The 19,914-nt window shown below is 42.9% G+C and overlaps 1 protein-coding gene across 1 annotated transcript; it reads right to left on the reverse strand.

Moving 5' to 3' along the window:
• Positions 1–289: 289 nt before the first annotated feature.
• On the reverse strand, positions 290–17,723 carry LOC128430785 (protein jagged-1). The gene is made up of 21 exons (XM_053416832.1): positions 17,631–17,723; positions 16,437–16,736; positions 15,929–15,986; positions 13,216–13,458; positions 13,052–13,112; positions 12,473–12,534; positions 11,838–11,957; positions 11,330–11,443; positions 11,126–11,239; positions 10,171–10,284; positions 6,790–6,954; positions 6,594–6,707; positions 6,385–6,498; positions 5,596–5,709; positions 5,408–5,524; positions 3,457–3,570; positions 3,079–3,188; positions 2,051–2,281; positions 1,818–1,949; positions 942–1,089; positions 290–792 (listed from the first exon to the last, which is right to left on the reverse strand). Exons 1-21 carry the CDS (start codon positions 17,721–17,723, stop codon positions 290–292), a joined length of 3,141 nt encoding a protein of 1,046 aa, XP_053272807.1.
• Positions 17,724–19,914: the final 2,191 nt, after the last annotated feature.

Consider the following 19,914-nt stretch of genomic DNA (forward strand, 5'->3'; position numbering starts at 1 on the left):
AACTTTTCTTTCAAGAAAACTTTTGGTTTTTATGAAAATAAACAGTTTACAAAGCTGCCAACTCGGAACTGATAAATTAAAGGAAATAACTGAAGGCTCCTGAGGATTAAGTTAATAAATCAATTATACATAATGATTAATACAAAATTATTTACACATCTATACAAAAACATTCCCCATGAATAAATTGGCCTATCGGCAGCGACATGTGAATGAAAGAGATTTTGCACATTAAGGGTTCAAAGGAAACCCTGTTTCCTGTAACTTATTCAAGTGTCTGATTGGTTAGTTAAACGATAAGCTCCACCCTGCTGACGCTCTGCGACTGCAGCTGCAAGTTGTCCTTTTTGTACGTCCAGAGTTTTGAGCCTGTAGGAAGATTGGGGGGGCTTTCCTCCCAGTCTACCAGCAAGTACGCTGGTGGCGCCCGGGGGAACCGTCCCTTCTGCAGCCTATTGTCCACCTCGTCATTGCCTGATTGGCTCCCGGTGTCTGACTTCCTGAACTTGGCGTTAATGGAGTTCTGGTCCTTGTGGAGGTGGTGATGGTGGTTTGGTGGGTTTATCTCAATGAGGTTTTTGATGTGGTTGAGCTGGTCGTGGGCGGCGCTGACGCTGTTGTTGAGGGCGTTGTTTTCCTCCGCTGCGGCTGCCGGAGTTGACGAGGCCTGGGTACTGACCTCAAAGTGGACGCTCTGCTTCCTCCGCCTTTTCAAGCTCCATTGCAACATCGAAGCAACCGACAACACCCAGATGGCGATCGCCACTGAGACCAGCAAGGGCACCAGCAGGTCTGGAGGTGGAGAGAGGAGTGGACGTCAGGTAACAACTCGAGTGAGTGGACGTTGACTTAAAGACTATTTCTGTTTGAATTTCCAAATTTAAGAATGAATTTCACTCTTATCATGAGAGACATTTCATTTAACTTGTTTTGTCGCTCACCATTGGGGCGGCTCTGTCGTCGCTGCACGCGGACCTCTGCGATGGCGCCGATGATGCTGCTGTTGGCCTTCCTCTTGCTGACCAGATCCATGATCCTGTCGGTGATCTCCCTGACGAATGTCATACCTCCGCCCTGGTTGTCTGGCGACTGAAACATTTGGCAGAAAAACAACATCATGGAAGTTTCATTAACTCTTCTCAAAACTTTGGTTTCTTCAGATAAACCATTTGTTTTATTTTTCTGGCTGTTTGCTATACTCTTATTTCAGTTACTCGTTGTTGCAGCAAGATAATTGTTTTGTTAAAAACATTTATTAATAAGTTCAAAACCAATGCACTCTAGCAAAGTAAATGATGATGAAACAATAAAATGTAAATAAAACAAGACAGAATAAATAAGAATGAAATTATAAAATACCACCAAAAATTAACAGTATATAAAAATAAAAAAAACATAAATATAAATATATCATTATAAAGTGTAAATCCTTAAAATTGTGAAGGAAAAGGAAAAAGGAACTTCTAAAAGAGAAAACCAGTGGATCTGAGGGGCCTGGTTCATAAACCAGTCAGTCGGGCCGTGTGGGCTTTATAAATCAATTAATGGATTTTAGAATCGATATACGAGAATGAACAGGAAACCAGTGTTGGGATTTAGGTCTTATGTGACTTACTACGAGATTTATTGTCTTGGTCTTAATGTAGTTTCTCTCTCTTTGAACCAACCAGCAAACTCACATTTATGACCTGGAAGCTTCGTGCTGTAGCATTTTATCTATCGTTATGAATCTATTCAAAACAGATTCTGGGGTGTAAGTGGAAATCAAACTGGGATTATGATCATTTGGATCCGTTTCGGACAGGGTCTGGACTCACGATGACAACATGGATCTCGTTGCTGGTGCTGAGCGAGGTCTCGCAGGTCATAGAGATTGAAGAGTCCGACGATAGGTTCTGTACAACATAGAGGGTCCTGAGCTCTCGGCAAACCCGCTCCACCGCCACACCCTGTGGACGCGCCACCAGCGGAATAACATGAGCAACTATCACATGAAGGTATCAAACGTTTGCTGCCCAGTGCAGCGTGATGGCCTTGTGAACTGACTGACCTTTGCCATGACGTCCTTGTTGAAGGAGAAGGTGACGTTAGTGCAGCTGCTCTCTGGGCGACACTTGGCTGTGGGCGGGGCCCTGAGGGTGGGGCTCCAGCACTCCCCCTGGCTGCGGCAGGGCTGGACAAAGCAGCGCTCGTCCGGGACGGCGATGCAGGTCTGACCGGCCGGACACTCTGAGCCGTGAGTCGGACCCTGGAAGCTACAAAGTTTCGGTCCGCACCAAAGCTGCGTGAGACAAAAGTCGGCACTGGTTAGAAAGATGCTGTAAAACTCCAACTATCTATATAATTATTCAAAAATCAATAAAGAGTGACTTTTGAATGTGGTGAATATAGAATTAGGACAAAGATAAAGTTAGCACGACTGTGTAAAGTATTCATGTAAACCAGGCCAATCTTTGAAAGAGTTGCCATAACCAGCTTTGAATTTCACATTATAATGAAAGTAGAGAGTGTAACAGACTTTCTCTCTGCACTTGTTTGATGTGTTTAAACAATTTTTTTTTCTTCTTTTAATACTCGGTCTCTGGTATCGAATCAAACTCGACCATTGACGTCCTGAAACAGACTTGGCAGCAACCCGGATGATTTGGCAATTCCTTCATCACAAGAGGAAATTCTCCTTGTTCTTGAAGCTTCTCAAGATCGGATGGAGCAAATGTTTTATTTTTATTTTTTCAAGAAGTGGGAGGAAACAAAAACATCTTCATTGATCCATTTTATCTCCCACTGACGATTTACAAAACCAATGGAATCAAAGAATAAAACCCATGGGACTTGTTGTGTGAGCTTTAAAACCCTTTTAACAGGTAAAGAAGGTAGAAACCTCAGAGCCACATGTGAGGATCTGTCTCCCAGGGCTGACAGAAGTGCAATAGATGTCAAGTGTAGAGAAGAACATCATCAGGATAAAGTTTTTAGCAGCATTGATGAGGGTAAACATTTTGAAGGATAACTGAATTTCAATGAACTGGTGTGTGAGCTTTGAAACCCAGACTTAAAGACGTTAGATCTCAGTTCTACCTCAGAGCAGGTGATTCTCCCCTTGTGGCAGCGGCAGGTGTTGCAGTCTTCATCCCATGTGCTTCCATCCAGAGCCACCAGCCCACCGACCACACAAGACCCCCCCATCACTGAAAAACAAATCATCATTCCTGAGGTGAGAACTGTGGCTCAAGATTTTGTCTGATCGGGTTTATTTTATTATTGATTCTATATAAGATATAATATCAGATGTGTTTATATATTAATAAGATTGATTTGTTGCAGATTGATTTTAAAGGGCTGTTACTCGTTGGTGGGTTTGACTTTAACAGCGACAAATCGCTGCAGAAGCTAAATGAGTTTTGTTACGTTGCTGTTCTCGGGCGACCTGTGTTCGTGCAGAGCGGAGGCTTCTACCTTCCTGGCAGTGGGCACCGCTGCTCCCTGGTGGACACATGCAGCGGTAACCGTTGATTGCATCCACGCAGGCGGCACCGAGGCCGCAGGGTGACGACTGGCACTCGTTGACGTCTGAAAGAGACGAGTTCTGACTTGTTGTTGTTTTCAGTGTAATGAATGTTCAGGAAGTTGGAGAACCTCGCCAAAATAATTCATCAATTTAGATTTTAAAATGTCCGTCACTCTTTTCTAGAATCCAAGGTTTTTTATTAATGAGGATAGGCTAGTAGTTTCCCTTTGCTTCCAGTGTTTGTGCTAAGCTAAGCTAACCACATCCTGCCTGGACACCGATGAAACAGGAACTTGGTGACACAAGATTTGTGTTGCCCTCTATGTGCAAGCCTGAGTCCAATGCACCCTGACATACGTCAAGAGACAGGTTTAAGCATGGCTCAAAGGCACTGAGGCAGAAAGGGAGAGAAATGAAGAATGAGAGAAAGAACAAACTGATGAAACAGACGGTGAAAGAAGAAATGCAACAGATGAGTTGAGGGATTGAGACTCACTGATCCTGCAGTCTGGGCCGGTGAACCCTGCAGCACATTCACATCGATACCAGTTGTCTCCGTCCACACACGTCCCACTGTTGTAACTACAGAACGACACAGACAAACACTGGGTCTACAAACTTTGATCACACAACATACACAAATGGAAACTAAACATCTGAGTCTGAATACTCACATCAAATCGTCATTTTAAATACAGACAGAAAAACCCACAGATTTTTTTCAAAGATACAAACAGTTTGTGTCTGAGCAAGAGGAGGAAATAGGGGAGGAAAAGGAGGAAATAGAGCTAGAGGAAGAAGAAGAGAGAGAAGAGGAGGAGGAGAAAATAGAGGAAGAGGGGTTTGAGACGAAAGAAGATTCAATTCCAGATTAAAAACGTATTGTCCAATATCTGAGACGTGAATCTTCTGAATCGTAACAAGTAAAAACTGACTTAATTAAAGATGTATTAAAATAAAGTTCCTCTTTCATCAGAGTGAATTCAAACACGTGTCACATGACCTGAGCTCCGCTCTGTTAAAACACTGACTCTGTTCAGTACAACAGACGAAGTGTTTCTGGACGTCTGTGTCTAATGGAACTCACCAGGGATGAGCACCGCAGTCATTGGCATCTGGAAAGTAAAGACAGATGTTAGACTGATTTAGTCTCTTAGCTCCACTTGTGTTCCGTTGAGTTCCACCTGTACATCCACTGAACAAACATCACATGTCATGGTCACCAGAGGATGAATCAGGAATATTTACGTGGAGCCTCAAGTAACTTTAACAAACTGGAAAGTGCCAGAGAGAAGCTGGAAAACATCGACATGTGTGATAAGATCAATGTCAGTGCGGTGCGCTGCTGCTAAATGCACATAATTGTGCATTGTGTTACATGCGTGTTTGTTTACATAGGAATGTGCATGTTGTGCAGAGTTTACACTCGCACACAAACACACACACATGCTCTGGACCAGCCCCGCCCACAATCACACACAGTGAAACACACAGTGAAGCTGGATCAGATAGGAGAGAGCACATGAGACGTGAGAGTGGAAATCATAAGGAGAAAGGGGGAGCGGAGGAATCATTCAAATATCAACTCTAACTCTTTACATTCATTTAATTACTCCATCTCAGGAGAAACACTGTAATGATCTGTGACGATAAACATGTCAAAACAACGAGACCTGTTTTACTTCTTCAGTTCTCTTACATCATATTTATTATAAGGCTGTAAAAACTGTGACAAGAGGAGTTTCTAATCTTCCAAAGCTTCACACAAGACAAGGGAATCTGAAAGCATGTTTTTCACTCATTCCTGCAGCTCCACATTAAAAATCTAGACAATCCCCTAAAGGAGCTCTAAGGTGTTTAATAAAAAGTGTGGTGGGTTGGTGTTGTGCAGTGACTCACTGTGGCTGCAGGTGGCGCCCTCCCAGCCTTCCTTACAGACGCAGTTTAAGACGTCTCCGTCCACCACGCAGGTGCCTCCGTTCTCACAGGGACGTGACAGGCAGCTGCCATTCTTTGCTGGAGACAAACACGGCGTCAGTCACCAAGCTAACATAAAAACACGTGAAAAAAAAGAACGTCTTTCATACCGATGTTACACGTGTCTCCGTCCCAGCCGACAGCACAAACACACCGGAAGGCGTCGCCTTCATCGTAACAAGTTCCTCCGTTGTTACAGGTCGACTCGTCACACTGACCTTCTCCTGGAAGTCAAGAGAGTTCTGTATGTACAACCTGTCTACATAATGTATATAAACTGTATGAACAACCTGTATATATAATGTATATAAACTGTACGTACAACATATAAATATAATGTATAGAAACAATTAATAAAGCCTGTAAACATAATGTATATACACTGTATATAAACTGTATATCACCTCTCTATAAATTGTAAACATTAAATACATTTTAAAGACCTTTATAAACCCATAAATGACCGATATATAAAACTATATTAAACATGTATAAACCTGTTTATAAGCTTTAAATAAAAATGGATAAAAACTACATATAACCTTAACATAACTATATTTAAGTGTTTATTAACTGTATATAAAGAGTTAAACCAGCTGCAGCAGCTAAAACACATGATGATTCACTATTAATCAACTCAGGATCTTAAATATAATAAATCAGAGGAACCAAAGCAAGACTTTAAATTAAATACTCAGTATTATTCATTATTATTATTATTATTATTATTATTACAATGTTAGCCTCTAACCCTAACCCTGTTCTTTCACTGAAATAAACTGATGTAAATTTTGTTGTTTAAAAAGGAGGAGGAGTTAAAAATCATCAGTTAGAAATGAATCATCAGAAAATGTGAAATTTCTGGAGTGACTGGATATAGGTGTATGGGCGGGACTTACTTGAGTGACAGGTCTTCCCCTTCCAGCCGCTGGGACAGTGGCAGTAGAAGTCATGGACGAGGTCCCGACAGACGCCGGAGTTGAGACACGGATCTGAGCTGCAGTCGTCCACGTCTGCACCAAACACACAAAACATGTCAGCGACTCATGTCCGTCTCTACCGCTGCCACTCTAAACCTAACCCTAACCCATGAAGAAGAGTGACTCACCGTGCCGGCAGGTGGCGCCCTCCCAGCCGTCAGCACAGACGCACTGATACCGACTGATCTGATCCATGCAGGTGCCTCCGTTCAGACAGGGGGCGCTCTCACAGTCATTAATGTCTGAGACGGACGTAGAGAGAATTTAGCATTTGTAGTTTTTAGACCATTGGGGGAAAGTAAAGTGTTTTCTTCATGGACTCACTCTCGTGACAGTACGTGCCCGTGAAGCCGCCCTCACACTCGCAGCTTAACTGTCCGCCCACGTGGCTCCGACACCGCCCGTGTGGGCCGCACACGTTGGACAAAATCAAGCGCACCCCACTCGGTGTGCTGTTGGATGCCACTGCCACAGTGCAGCTGTCAATCACTGAGGAAGAGGAGGAGATAAAGGAAGATTTCAAAAGTTAAAAACATCACAGAAAATAAATGATCTAAGAATAGATTCATGGCACCAACGAGCAGCAAATATCCACATTAAAGTAGTTTGTTCTTTAATTCACATTTTGTCAATGAATAAAAAATCTTCTAACATCGATAATAATAATTATAATTACTGATGCTACATGATGAAGATGTTACTGATGATACATGATGAAGATGTTACTGATGATACATGATGAATATGTTACTGATGATACATGATGAATATGTTACTGATGATACAATATGAAGATGATACTGATGACACATGATGAAGATGTTACTGATGATACATGATGAAGATGATACTGATGATACATGATGAAGATGTTACTGATGATGATGAAGAACCAGGACCAGAGAACACGTTAGTTCCAGCTGCTCTGGTTGTTCCATACAGGTTTGACTTTAAGGTTCTCCTCCTTACAAAGAAGGTTCTGAACGGACCCAGTTAGACAGCTGCCTCTCTAGAGCAGTGATTTTCAACCAGTGTGCCGTGAGAGATCGTCAGGTGTGCCGTGAGAGATCGTCAGGTGTGCCGTGGGAAATTATCTAATATCTAGTGTTGCACCGAAGTATCGGCCGAACATCGGTAGCGGCAGATATTTGCCTCGTTTACCGACATCTGCATATCGGTAATAAACTTGACTTTCACCGATATCATTGGTATTTGTGGTTAAACCGCTGGGCAGGTGCCGCGGCTGGGGGTGCAGTCGCCCTCCTCTCCACGACGCCGGAGACTCGGCGTGCGGCACGCCTCAACGTTTTTTTTTGGGGGGAGGTCCTATTCCGCTGTGCCTCACGGCGTCAGTGGTGCGGGGTGCTTTCTTTCTCTTGGACCGTGGGGCGGTGTCCGTCGCCGGTGCGGAAGGCGGGCCGTTGGAGGGGACCGGGTACGGCGGTCGGCGGCAGCGACTCTGGACGCGTGTCGGGCCCTTCTTGCGGATCACCTCAGCTACGTCGCCCGCTGGGGGAACCCTCCGTTCGCGCGGGGGGCCCCCTCCGGCGGTGCGCCTCGGCTGGCGCCTAGCAGCTGACTTAGAACTGGTGCGGACCAGGGGAATCCGACTGTTTAATTAAAACAAAGCATCGCGAAGGCCCACGGTGGGTGTTGACGCGATGTGATTTCTGCCCAGTGCTCTGAATGTCAAAGTGAAGAAATTCAATGAAGCGCGGGTAAACGGCGGGAGTAACTATTGGCACTCAAAACAGGTCAATCTGTTTTAGACAGGGTTAAAAGGTCCTGTTTTAAATGATCCTTGTGGTATTTTGACCAAAATATATTACAGACATATCAATAAGACCCCAAGGAACCATATCAAATGTGATAAAATGGGTATAATATGTCTCCGTTAAATAAAGTTTAGTTAAATCAAAGATTGTTGCATAAATCTGATTCAATTTGTGCTCATTAAACGGTAAGAGTAATAAAGGGCTGAAATAATTTAAAATAGTGCTTTTTAATACATTTAGAAATTATATTACTAACTATATGTATTATATGTACTGTGTTAGTCCATAGAGTGTCATTTTGGTTGGTGGTGTGCCCCAGGATTTTGTAAATGTAAAAAATGTGCCGCGGCTCAAAAAAGGTTGAAAATTCACTGCTCTAGAGAACCATGTTCCCTCTAGAACACTGAGAACATCTGCAGCAAATCAGAGGTTCCAACAAACCAGAGAATATCTGAGATGCTACAAGTTGTGTATCAGAGAAGCTTGTTCAGTAAACGACTCTAATACATTTCTCTTTACTTCAGACCTTAAGTAGATCTTACACTTTCACTTAATGAATTTTCTCTTCATTCCCTTTTCTTTTAAATGTAATTTGAACATGTTTTTATTTTTAATCTATATTATTTGAAAAGCTGCATTTCTTGTATAAAAGCTTCTATACAAATAAAGTTTATTATTATTATCAACAGCAGATCCTGTAGAAGCTGAGATAAAAGTGAGTGTTTTATAATTAACATTAGATCCTATTATTACACAACTTTAATAACCAACTACGTCCGGGTGCATGGCCATCCTCAAGGAAATTATAATTTTTCGCCGAGGCCATCCCACAGAGGCTCTGGCCGTATGTCTTCATATAACTTCTCGTCCACTAATCCCGTCCCGTCCCTATGGTCCTGTCACACCCACACGTCCTCATAACGTCCCCACAACAAACAACACGTAAATCTGTCCAATCTCCGTCCCCTCCCTCCGTCCTCACAGCCTATCACAAAGCAACATCACCTGAAACTGGCTTTGCTCAACCCTCGCTCACTTAACAGTAAAAGCCTGATTCTAAATGAATTCTTAACGGACAGCAAGCTGGATTTCCTCTGCCTCACTGAAACATGGCATAGACCCCTGAACTACTTCTCACTAAACCAGTCCGCTCCCACAGGATTCACAGACATTGATAAACCTCGTCCTGAGGGGCGGGGCTGTTGCTGCTGTTTACAGGAAGGATATTAAAACCACCACCGTTTACATTCCTGCCGCTCATTCCCTTGAACACCAATGATGTTTTCTGTAAAAAACAGTAAATTATTAATATGAATATACATATTATATATAAATAATATATAATATTAATATTATAAATATTAATAAAATAAAACAAATGATAATCTCATCAGGGAGTGAAGTGTGAACCTTTGCAGGGCGTGGTTAAAGAACATCTGCAGGACTCCGGGTTCGAACCTTCACACAAATGAAGTTTGATGTTGTCTCTGTATCTCTACCGCTGTCGCAGAGCAGGTCACTCAGTGACGTTGCACATTCCCGAGATGATCACATTAGATTCAATACCTATTGGCTGTAAATAAAATTGGGAGTGTCTGGGGCTCAGAGAGCTAAAGTCTGTAACAACCAATTAAAGAGCAGCCTCAGGTCCCGTTGTTAGCAAAACTATGAGGACCCACATGCACTCTCATCACTCTCATTTGACCGACGCCCACACCAGGAATTAAATGTATTTAGGCAAAAATGTATTAATTAAATTGTATAGCTAACTGATAGCTAACCCTAACAACTTATATTATAGTTGCTAGCGCCCTGTCTTAACCAGCCGCTGCTCAATCCAGTGAACTTTCATCTGTCCAGTGAACTTTTGTAAACGTATCATTTACAATTAAAGAAAAGGGTTTTGGCATCTCCTCCTCATCCAACTCACTCATATCGCAGTTCTGACCCGTCCAACCGAGGACACACTCGCAGAAGTATCCGCCAATCAGATTCCGACAGGAGTTGGCGTTGACACAGGGGTCGTCGTTGCACTCGTTGGCATCTGATGCAAAAGAACAAAGAATGAGAAGGTTAAAGAAATCGCAGCAGGGTTCACAGAACACGGTTTGTCATCCAGATTTATACTCGTTCCCAGTAAAGCTTCATCACTGAGAGAAGACCACTCACTGTTCACGTTGAAAGTGCAGCAGTTTGTCAGGAGTTCTACATTATTAAACGAACATGAGGGCGAAAAAATCAGCAGCAAATCCAAAAATAACCTCCTCAGATTTAAGGCGTAAGTTACATAGACGCTTCCCAAAATACAACATCTTTATCTGCTGAATTCACGACACTGGATCTATGAAATTTTAAAAGCTCTGCTCTCACGATAGTGACTTCGTTGTGGCATCGAGGTCCCGCCCAATTAGTAGGTAGCTTTCACCATTAATCAGTCAATGAACAACCAAAGTGCCAAGGGTCAGAGGTCAGAGGTCACTGCAGGTGAAACTAATGTTTGTGGTATTCTCTGGAATAATGAAACGTAAACAGTGTTTATGGGTTCATGTCCTCGGTGACAGTCAAAGCTGAAAGCAACAGAAAACTCCCAAACAAGATCTGGCAGGACGAACTCACAAACAACCTTTACAGACAGAGGAGAATGTGGTTGGTAGTTCCTGGTCAGCAGTGGATTAACAAGTCGCTCCAGGAAGCAGAGCCTCCAAACCACGGCCTTTCCTCCGGGGACCATCTTTGAGATTAGGAACCAACGGTCTCGACTGGCAGGAGGCGAAGGACGGAGCACCGATCTGACCCACCACACTGACTGTCAGCTGATCAGTCATTTTGTTTGCTCAACAACTCAAACCTTTCAAAATAAAATGTGTGGACTGTGGAGCACTGACCTATGAGGCAGGTCTTTCCCACCCACTGAGGAGGACAGATGCACTTCAAACCATTGACCAGGTCCTGACACGTTCCTCCATGACCGCAGGGGTTCACCAGACATTCGTCCACATCTGAGATGGACAGAGAAAAAAGGAGAAAGATCACAGGACGTTCAACAAAGAAGCAGCACAAAGACATCGAGAGGTTGTGGAAGGTCGTACTGATGGAGCAGGAGGGTCCGGTCCAGCCTGGGGAACAGCGACACTCGAACCCCTGACTAGTTTCCACACAGCGGCCCGCATTCACACAGGGGTTGGACAGACAGGCGTTGTCGGCTGTGGACACAGACACACAAACACACATAAAGACATCATTAAGATCTTTGACCCTTTTCACTCCATGTTTTCCTTCTATTTGTTTGTCTTTCCTTGTAAAAGACGTTGTTACTGTAGAGGACAGGCTGTGTCCTCTCTGTCCATACAGACAGGTAGAGACAGACAGACATATAGGTAGATAGATTTTGTATCTTCACGATCCCCCTTACCATTCAACACTTTTCTCTCCTTCTCATATTAAATTCAAAGGTTTATTATGATTTCTAAATTCTACTGTAACTCATTTTAATTTTATTTCAAAACATGACTACAGGGATGAAATCCCAGGGCAGTGCCTTGCTGAAGAGTACAGTGCCTTGCTGGAGGGCACAGTGCCGGCGACCCAGCAGCTCACCGCTTTGACAGTTGACCCCGGAGAATCCGTCGGGACAGGAGCAGTGGTATTTATCCGGTCCCGTGTTACTGCAGGTTCCTTCATTCAAACATGGCTGCCATGTCCCACACATGTTCAGATCTGGACGAAGACGACACGGAGACGTTAACAACTATTTATTAACTCTGTTTATTTGTCTTCCTCATTTTCATATGTCAGTTTGTTTATTAAGATAAAGTCTCTGATATGACGCTTACTTTGTTTTATTTTTGAGTATACTTTATAGGCTCGCCCTTCACAGAAAGAGAGAGCGGGGGGACATGCACAAAATGACCACAGGTTGGAATCGCTGTGGTTGGAATCGCTCCAGGAAGCAGAGCGATTCCAAAAGTCCTCCCACAAGTTATGCATAAAAGCTAATATATAAAGTGAAATCTTAAAACAATTATCAGCAATGTTCTGTGCTGGCATTCAAGATTAAATAAAGAGTGTTCATTCAGAGAAAGAATTGTGGTGATACAAACTAGCATCCGCTGCGGGTTGTGGGCTTGTCTCGTTGGGGCAGCAGCTTTACCAGGTAAATGGCAGTTACTTATTATCTGAATTAATAAGGGTAGTGAGATGTCGTTTGTGTGTGTGTGTGTGTGTGTGTGTACCTTTGTCACACAGCTGTCCTCCATAGTTGGTGTCACACAGACATTGCCACGGCTCCACACAGCTGCCGTGAACACAGCCGGGGTGAGAGCTACACTGATCACAGTAATCACCCTGCCATCCATACATACACCTGACACACACACACACACACACACATTCACACACGCACGAGGGATGGAGGCAATAAACATCATTGAAAAATGTCATCTGTCGTCATTTTCCTTGTTCTAAATTGATCATTGATAAAATTATGGTTTTAGAAAAGAACCACAGAAGTCACGTGACTGTTTACATCAAATCAATTAAAACAAATAAATCAGTTATTTTTGTTGCTTCCACAGAAAATGTATTTAAAAGTTTTAAACAATGAAGTCTGAACTTTATTTAGTGTGAAACAGAAATCTAATCCCAAACTCGTTAAGTCATTGATATAGTGCATCACCAGAAAAAAGGAATTTAATTAAATACATAATTTGAAAATGTTAAATATACAGTATATACTGAAAACTAAAAACTAAATAGAAAGAAAATAATGAAGTTATAAATAGGATTAAATAAAAGCAGTTGTTAGATCTCACCTGCACTCTCCAGGAGCTTTACACGAGCCGTGGTCTGTGCTGCAGCCGAGTCGACACATCGCTGCAGAGCGACAGACCAGCGAAGAGAAAGAAAAGGGAATTAATCTTGTTTCTGAATCTGTGGTCACTCGAGTGTCACTTGAAGAATGAAGCTGAGAACTCACCTGTGTTACAGTCTGGACCGGACCAGCCCTCCAGGCACGTCTTGTTGCCGTTGTGGTCACACTCAAAGTGTCCGAAGAAGTCGTCTCGTGGCCGGCAGAACTTGTTGCAGCCGAAGCCGAAGTAGTGCTCGTCGCAGCTGAGGCGGACCTGGAAGCGGAACTGAGCCACTGGGCCGTTATGGTTCAGGTCCTGCCACTGACGGCTCGGGCTGATCATCCCCGAGTGGACGGCCCTCTCGATCGCTGCAGAGTAAGACGAGTCAGACAAGAAACTCTGAGGTGAAGGATCTTCACAACCTGCAGCTGTGTGCTGAGGACGTCAAGGCCTCACTGGAGGACATTTATTGTGAAAGAGCTGAAGGCAGGAAGTCGTGTTTACAACTTTGTTTAAAATTCATGAAAAACAATGAAAATTAAGATGGACGACATGACGGTTCTTTTAAAGTGAAGCCAAAGCATCTCTATCGCCCCCTAGTGTCTGGCTGCAGTACAGGTCATACCGTTCTCCATGTTAGCAGATGGGACATGCACCAAACTAAAAGCTCAAAGTAGACGTTTCAGGTCGTTCTTATCTCACTGATGTTTATTCAAGTGTTTCTGATCAGTTTGGTTTTAATTTGTTATTTGATGATTAAAAACAGGATGAGACATCATGATTGACAGCTGAGGCTGACTCCTGATTGGTCGAGAGTGTGTATGGGTGGGACCTCAATACCCACGATCACTACGGAACAGAAAATATCGTCATAACCACAAGACGGCAGTGTTCATATCTGAGATAGTTTAACTTCACTGTTTCCAATGTGAGGAAGTGGAAACGCGTCGTTATTTACAGTTGTGGGTTTTTTAGGAGACAGACAAACCAACCTGGTGCAACTACAGTTCTTCTGCCCACTGGGAAGCAGAATTGTTTGTAATATGTAACTTCTCCACTAGATATCACTAAATCCTACACACTGCATCTTTCATTCGAATGCTACCTTTATAGTGTAATGTCTCACTGAGAGCTGGAAACTGAATGTTCCGACATCCTGATGATCTTATTGATCATCTTTGTTGACTCGTAGATCAAATGAGGCCAAATCGAGTTTCTGCTGCAATCTACTTCAGACAGTAAAAGTAAATTGTAACAGCTCACTACTGAATGTGTAATATAACCAGTTTTCAGCTCTTCGACAGTTTCCATCGGTGAAGTGTCAGATTTGATTATTTGCTCAAATATCCTGGACGGAGCCGATCCAGCTTTGTTTACGTTAACGATTTTTCAAACCTGTTAGCTCTGTGTTATTTCCAGCACTTTTTTAATTCTCCATTGCAATGTGAAGTGTCACAGTTTGCTTCCAGGCCGAGGCCCATTGGTTTCTGGAGATGCAGCCGAGTTTTCAGCTCTTTCAGTCGAGCTGTTCGTCGGCTGAACAGACGGCGTCACCTCAGCCCGACCACACTTTCCAACCCGCCAGTGAAATACCACAGAGCACCTCAGCATTTTCAAACTGTGGAATATATCAAACACACCAGTTCAGCTGTTTGTGTTTGAGTCTCGTCCTCGATGAACGTGATCTAATATTTTATTATTTTAGCTTCTCACTGATTATCAGAAACGTCTCAGCCTGTTTTTTTATCCTCGAATAACAAATAAAAACAAACTGATCAGAAACACCTGAACAAACATCAGTATGATAGTAACGACCTGCAATAACAGAAACATCTTTGAGAAACATTTATTTAATGTTTACTTTTTTTAGTTTGGTCCATGTCCCATCTGCTAACATGGAGGAGGTCTATGAGCTATACTGCTGCCAGCCACCAGGGGGCGGTCGTTCTGGCTTCACAGAGAATAAAACAAGTCCGTCTCAATGTTCGGTCTCAAACTCAAATGGTCTGATCCCCCACTCACCCCCCCCGCCCCTCTCCACCCTCACTGCCTGGACAAACCACCAAGCTGAGGTCAGGCGACTTCACACCGGATCAATAATGGTTCCCTGTGGGATGCCAAATACAGCACCAAGCAAACACCTCGCTGAGCGCCCACTACGCTAAACAGACATAACTCCCCCCCCCACCCACACACACACACACACACACACACACACACACACAAACGCACGCACGCACAAAGCACACACACACGGACACAGTTCACTACCAGTTTTCTGAATGGACGACACAAATACACCTCCCCGGCTGGAGGAGGAGTAACGTCCTGTTTCCGATTCTCAGGCAGAAAGTTGGACATCTATGTTTTTTATCCACATTTATAACCTTTGTTATTGTCATTAAATACTGTGTTTATGTTCCTGTTTCTGTTGTAAGTTCAACCATTTTATATTCAATGTTATTCTAATCGTATATACCAATGGATACACTGTTGCCCTATTATATTATATATGCATATATATATACACATTTTGCTTTTTAGTATGGTTGAGTTTGTGGCCTTAATACAAACATTTATTTAATATGAATATTTAAAACCTGGTTTTTAAACATCATGGTTTATTTTTTCATTTTCTATTTTGTTCTTATTTGACTTTTGTAATTCCTCTCAACTTTTTCTTTAGGCATAAAAATAAAATCTGATGTTAAACTGACCATGGAGCTGTTCACACTGAGGCCACAGAGAGGTCAGGTCCAAGGTCATGTTTGTCTCAGCAGGACACTGAACACAGCTGAGTGAAAGAAGGATGAAGATGAAGATGAAGATGGTACTCACCATTAGAGGACGAGTCATTGTTGAAGTCCAAAGCTTCCACTATCAACGTGTAAGACCTCTGTACAACACAAATACACATAATTAACGACTTATTTTGGAGTCTCTCGCTCTCTCTCTCTCTCTCTCTCTCTCTCTCTCTCTCTAACATTCACACTATCCACAGGAACAAGACCCAAAATTAAAGAGCAGTGTGTGTATGTGTGTGCGTTTGTGTGCGTTCTTCTTTTGTGAGGACCTTGATAATGCTAAAATGTCAACCCAACATAACCCAACATGTCATAAACACACACACAGAGTTATATAATTATATAAGACGATCAACACCTAAGGTCCCTTCCACCAACATGGAGGAGTAATCCACTACTACAGCTTCACTACGTTCAGCCACACGGGGGCGATGCAGATGTTTTGGTTTTACTTTTATGAGCTGTTATGTCGTCTCTCTTCAATAACAGTATCAAACTCAGCCACAGCAGCAGCTCATAGTTCCAACAACGTTTAGACTCACCGGCCACGCAAAGCTGAACGGCAACACGATCCTGGACTTGTCACGCTTGGTGTTGGGCAATGAAAAGCTATTCCCACCGAGCACGGGCGTGGAGGCGATGCCGAAGCTGCAGGGCCCCGAGGACACCTTCAGCTGGAACTCCTTCAGACACACCCGGAAGGAGGTGTCACATCCGTCCACCGTGCAACGCTCCTCCGTCATGTCCGGGGCTCCATCGCAGCAGGCGCCGCTCTGCAGGCGCCCGCCTACATTCTGCATCGACAGAATGTGAAGCTCAAAGCGTCCAGAAGCTGAAGAGACCTGCAGAGAGGGGCGACAGGTGAGTGACCAGCAGGGGGCGCAACATCAACACCATTCAATTAGGACTGAGTATTTATATCTGAGTAGTACAAACAATAACACATAGATATACACAGATATACACAGATATACACAGTAATACACAGTAACACAACTACTCAGGATGATGTGATCTCAGCATGGAAGATAAATTAGAATAAACTAAACTAAATGAAGATAAGATAATATAAGATAAGATAAGCTCTCATAAGTGTTAACTTGAACTGAACTTCAGGTTTGAAGGAATTTAAACTGCTTTCTACCAATTAACTAAATAATCTAAATATAATAAGAACATGACACATTCATTTCATTTTAATCATTATGGTTTAGTTTGTAACTTGTTTTTGAGAATGTATAAGTTTGCCTTTCAAAGGAACTTTTAAAAAAGCACAGAGAAACAACACATTTATAGATAATAACAAAAGTGCTGCAAGTAGATGCACTGTATGAATGTGTGTGTGAATGGGTGAATGTGAAACTGTAATGTAAAGCGCTTTGAGTGGTCATCAAGACTAGAAAAGCGCTATATAAATACAAATCCATTTAGATACATGTTTTACTATTGTCATGAATCCGTGTCTTGTGTGTTTTGCATCCAAAATACCCTCCAGATACTGATATATATATATATATACATGTATATATATATATATATATATATATATATTACTATTGTCATGAATCCGTGTCTCGTGTGTTTTGTGTTTTGCATCCAAAATACCCTCCAGATACTGATATATATATATATATATTTCAGATATGAACCCAGGACGAAGATCGTCAGGGAAACCTCAACATTTGTCTTTTCATCCCTCCAGGAGTGAACATGTGGCCCAGCGGAGTGAGTGGTACCTGGACCCCCGCACAGAGGAGCAGCAGGAGGAGCAGCGGGAGGCGGAACAGCGGGTGGAAAAGCGAGAGGACCGAGCTCCGGGGCAGGGACATGCCGGCGGGGAGATGCTGCTGCGGCTGCAGCTTCAGTGGATGTCTTTGTGAGCCTTGTGTCTGGGTTCGAGTCCCTCCAGATAAAACGAGTAACAGCTTCAGGATCTGAGAAGTAATCCAGAACCAACTTATCCAGGAACCCTGGAATCTCTGTCTCTCTGTCGCGTCTCTCTCCGTAACACGCAACCCGCTGAGGCCGAGGAAAGCAGCTGAATCCCGGGCAGCAGTTTGAACCCGACCCGATGGAGCTGGGTCATATCCACCAGCAGGGAGGGGCTTACAGACACGTGGTCCCCCCCGATGAATATTAATGAGCAGCAGTTTGTTTACACTTAGTTCACATGGAGGCGAAGAAGTGTGTTCACATGTGGAGTCTAAAGACTTAAAGAGTTAAGGATAATTATGTTAACTAATTATACACCATCTTCATCTTCATCATCATCATCATCACATGGAGGCGAAGAAGTGTGTTCACATGTGGAGTCTAAAGACTTAACGAGTTAAAGAGTTAAGGATAATTATATAAACTAATTATACACCATCATCATTATAATCATCAGTCACATTCCCCCTGGGATCAATAAAGTATTTCTTATTATTATCATCATTATTATTATTATGATTATTATTTTATATCATTTTCTTTTTCTGTTTCTTTTCAAGTAAAGCACATGATACTGTAAAAAAACACAACATGAGTCCACAACGAATCATTATGTAAAGAGAGGAATATATGATTGTGGAGGAATGAAAGGTGGCGCTGCAGGGGAAGATGGGAAGTGAAGGAGGAGGTGGAGGAGGAGGAGGAGGTGAAGGAGGAGCTGGAGGAGGAGGTGAAGGAGGAGCTGGTGGATGTTTTTCATGAAATTGAGCGACAGAACAAAGGTTTCCTCCTCTTTATTCTCACATTAGAGCAGCTGGAATCTTTCCCCAGAGGAGCCTCATGAATAGATTATTGGGGACCAAACCCATTTAGTATGAGATTTTACACTTGTCACAACAAAGTGGAACTGAACTCTGAACATAATCCAGAGGGTTTGCTTGGATTATGTGTGTAACGTGTCAGAGCGAGTCCATGTGAGGAGACAGCAGGACAATGTGTGGAAGCTTCCCAGAGAGTGAGTGGACGTGTTGATCAGGTTTCTAACATGTTGTCTACCATTTTCTTATTGTCTATTTATTTTGTGTTTTGATACGCTTTTTATATTTTTCTTTTGGTCAGCTGTGGTTGTTTTATACATCTGACTGAACTTTGACTTGACTATAGAAGGGTTAGTATGTCAGTTGGTATTCAGGGAAGCATCTCCTCCTCTTCTGTTTACTGACACTTACTGTCCTGAGTTAGTTTGAGGGGAAAAGATGAAGCAGCTCTTTGCTTTGTGAAATCAAGCAGCTCTTCAAACATCAGCAGCAGCTCGCTCCATTAACTGATGTTAACTCAAAAACCACCTAAAAGTCTAAAATATCAGGAAACTCTACATTTCTGTATAAATATAATTGACCCTTCTTTTCTATTTTGTGACTGCTTGTAAAATGTGTTTAAGATTATATACCTTCATGTTATTTTATCTATAACGTGGTTTGAAGTGGACAAACTGCTGCACTGTGTATTTCCATGTCCTCTGTCTGTCCTCTCTGGAGCTGCAGACCTGCCTCCTGAGCCCCTCCTCTGATTGGCTGACTGCGCTTTGAGTGTCAGGCGACCAGGCCTATCACCGCTCTCATTCTGGTGCATCCCTGGTAAACACAGCTGAAAGTCATGTGATGTTTGCAGCTAAAGAAGAGCAGCCACGTGTTTACAGTCACACCTGATACACAGGGTTCTGCTCTGGAGACGGAGAACAGGTGGGAAGGAACCAGAGGGAGAACCACTTCGAGAAAGTTTGGCTGAAGTGGCTTTAAATAATTCATAAGATGAATCCATGAGGCCTAACCCTAAGACCCTCAACCCATTCCTCAGCATCTCATCATCAACCTGGTTTCAGCTGTCAATCAAGACGTTTCACCCTATTTATATCCTCAATAATAATACAAAAAATCTGCTAACATGGAGGAGTCCTAACAAACAGAGAGCATCACCACAGCTCTGAGGAGAAACTGGTGTTGTGTATATGCAGCAGACTCTGTTTCCATGGTGACACAAAACTGCTTTTTACATTTATGACACGATCCAGTATTATTCAAGTCTTCA

This window comes from Pleuronectes platessa, chromosome 24 (assembly GCF_947347685.1).
Source record: "Pleuronectes platessa chromosome 24, fPlePla1.1, whole genome shotgun sequence".
NCBI lineage: Eukaryota > Metazoa > Chordata > Actinopteri > Pleuronectiformes > Pleuronectidae > Pleuronectes > Pleuronectes platessa.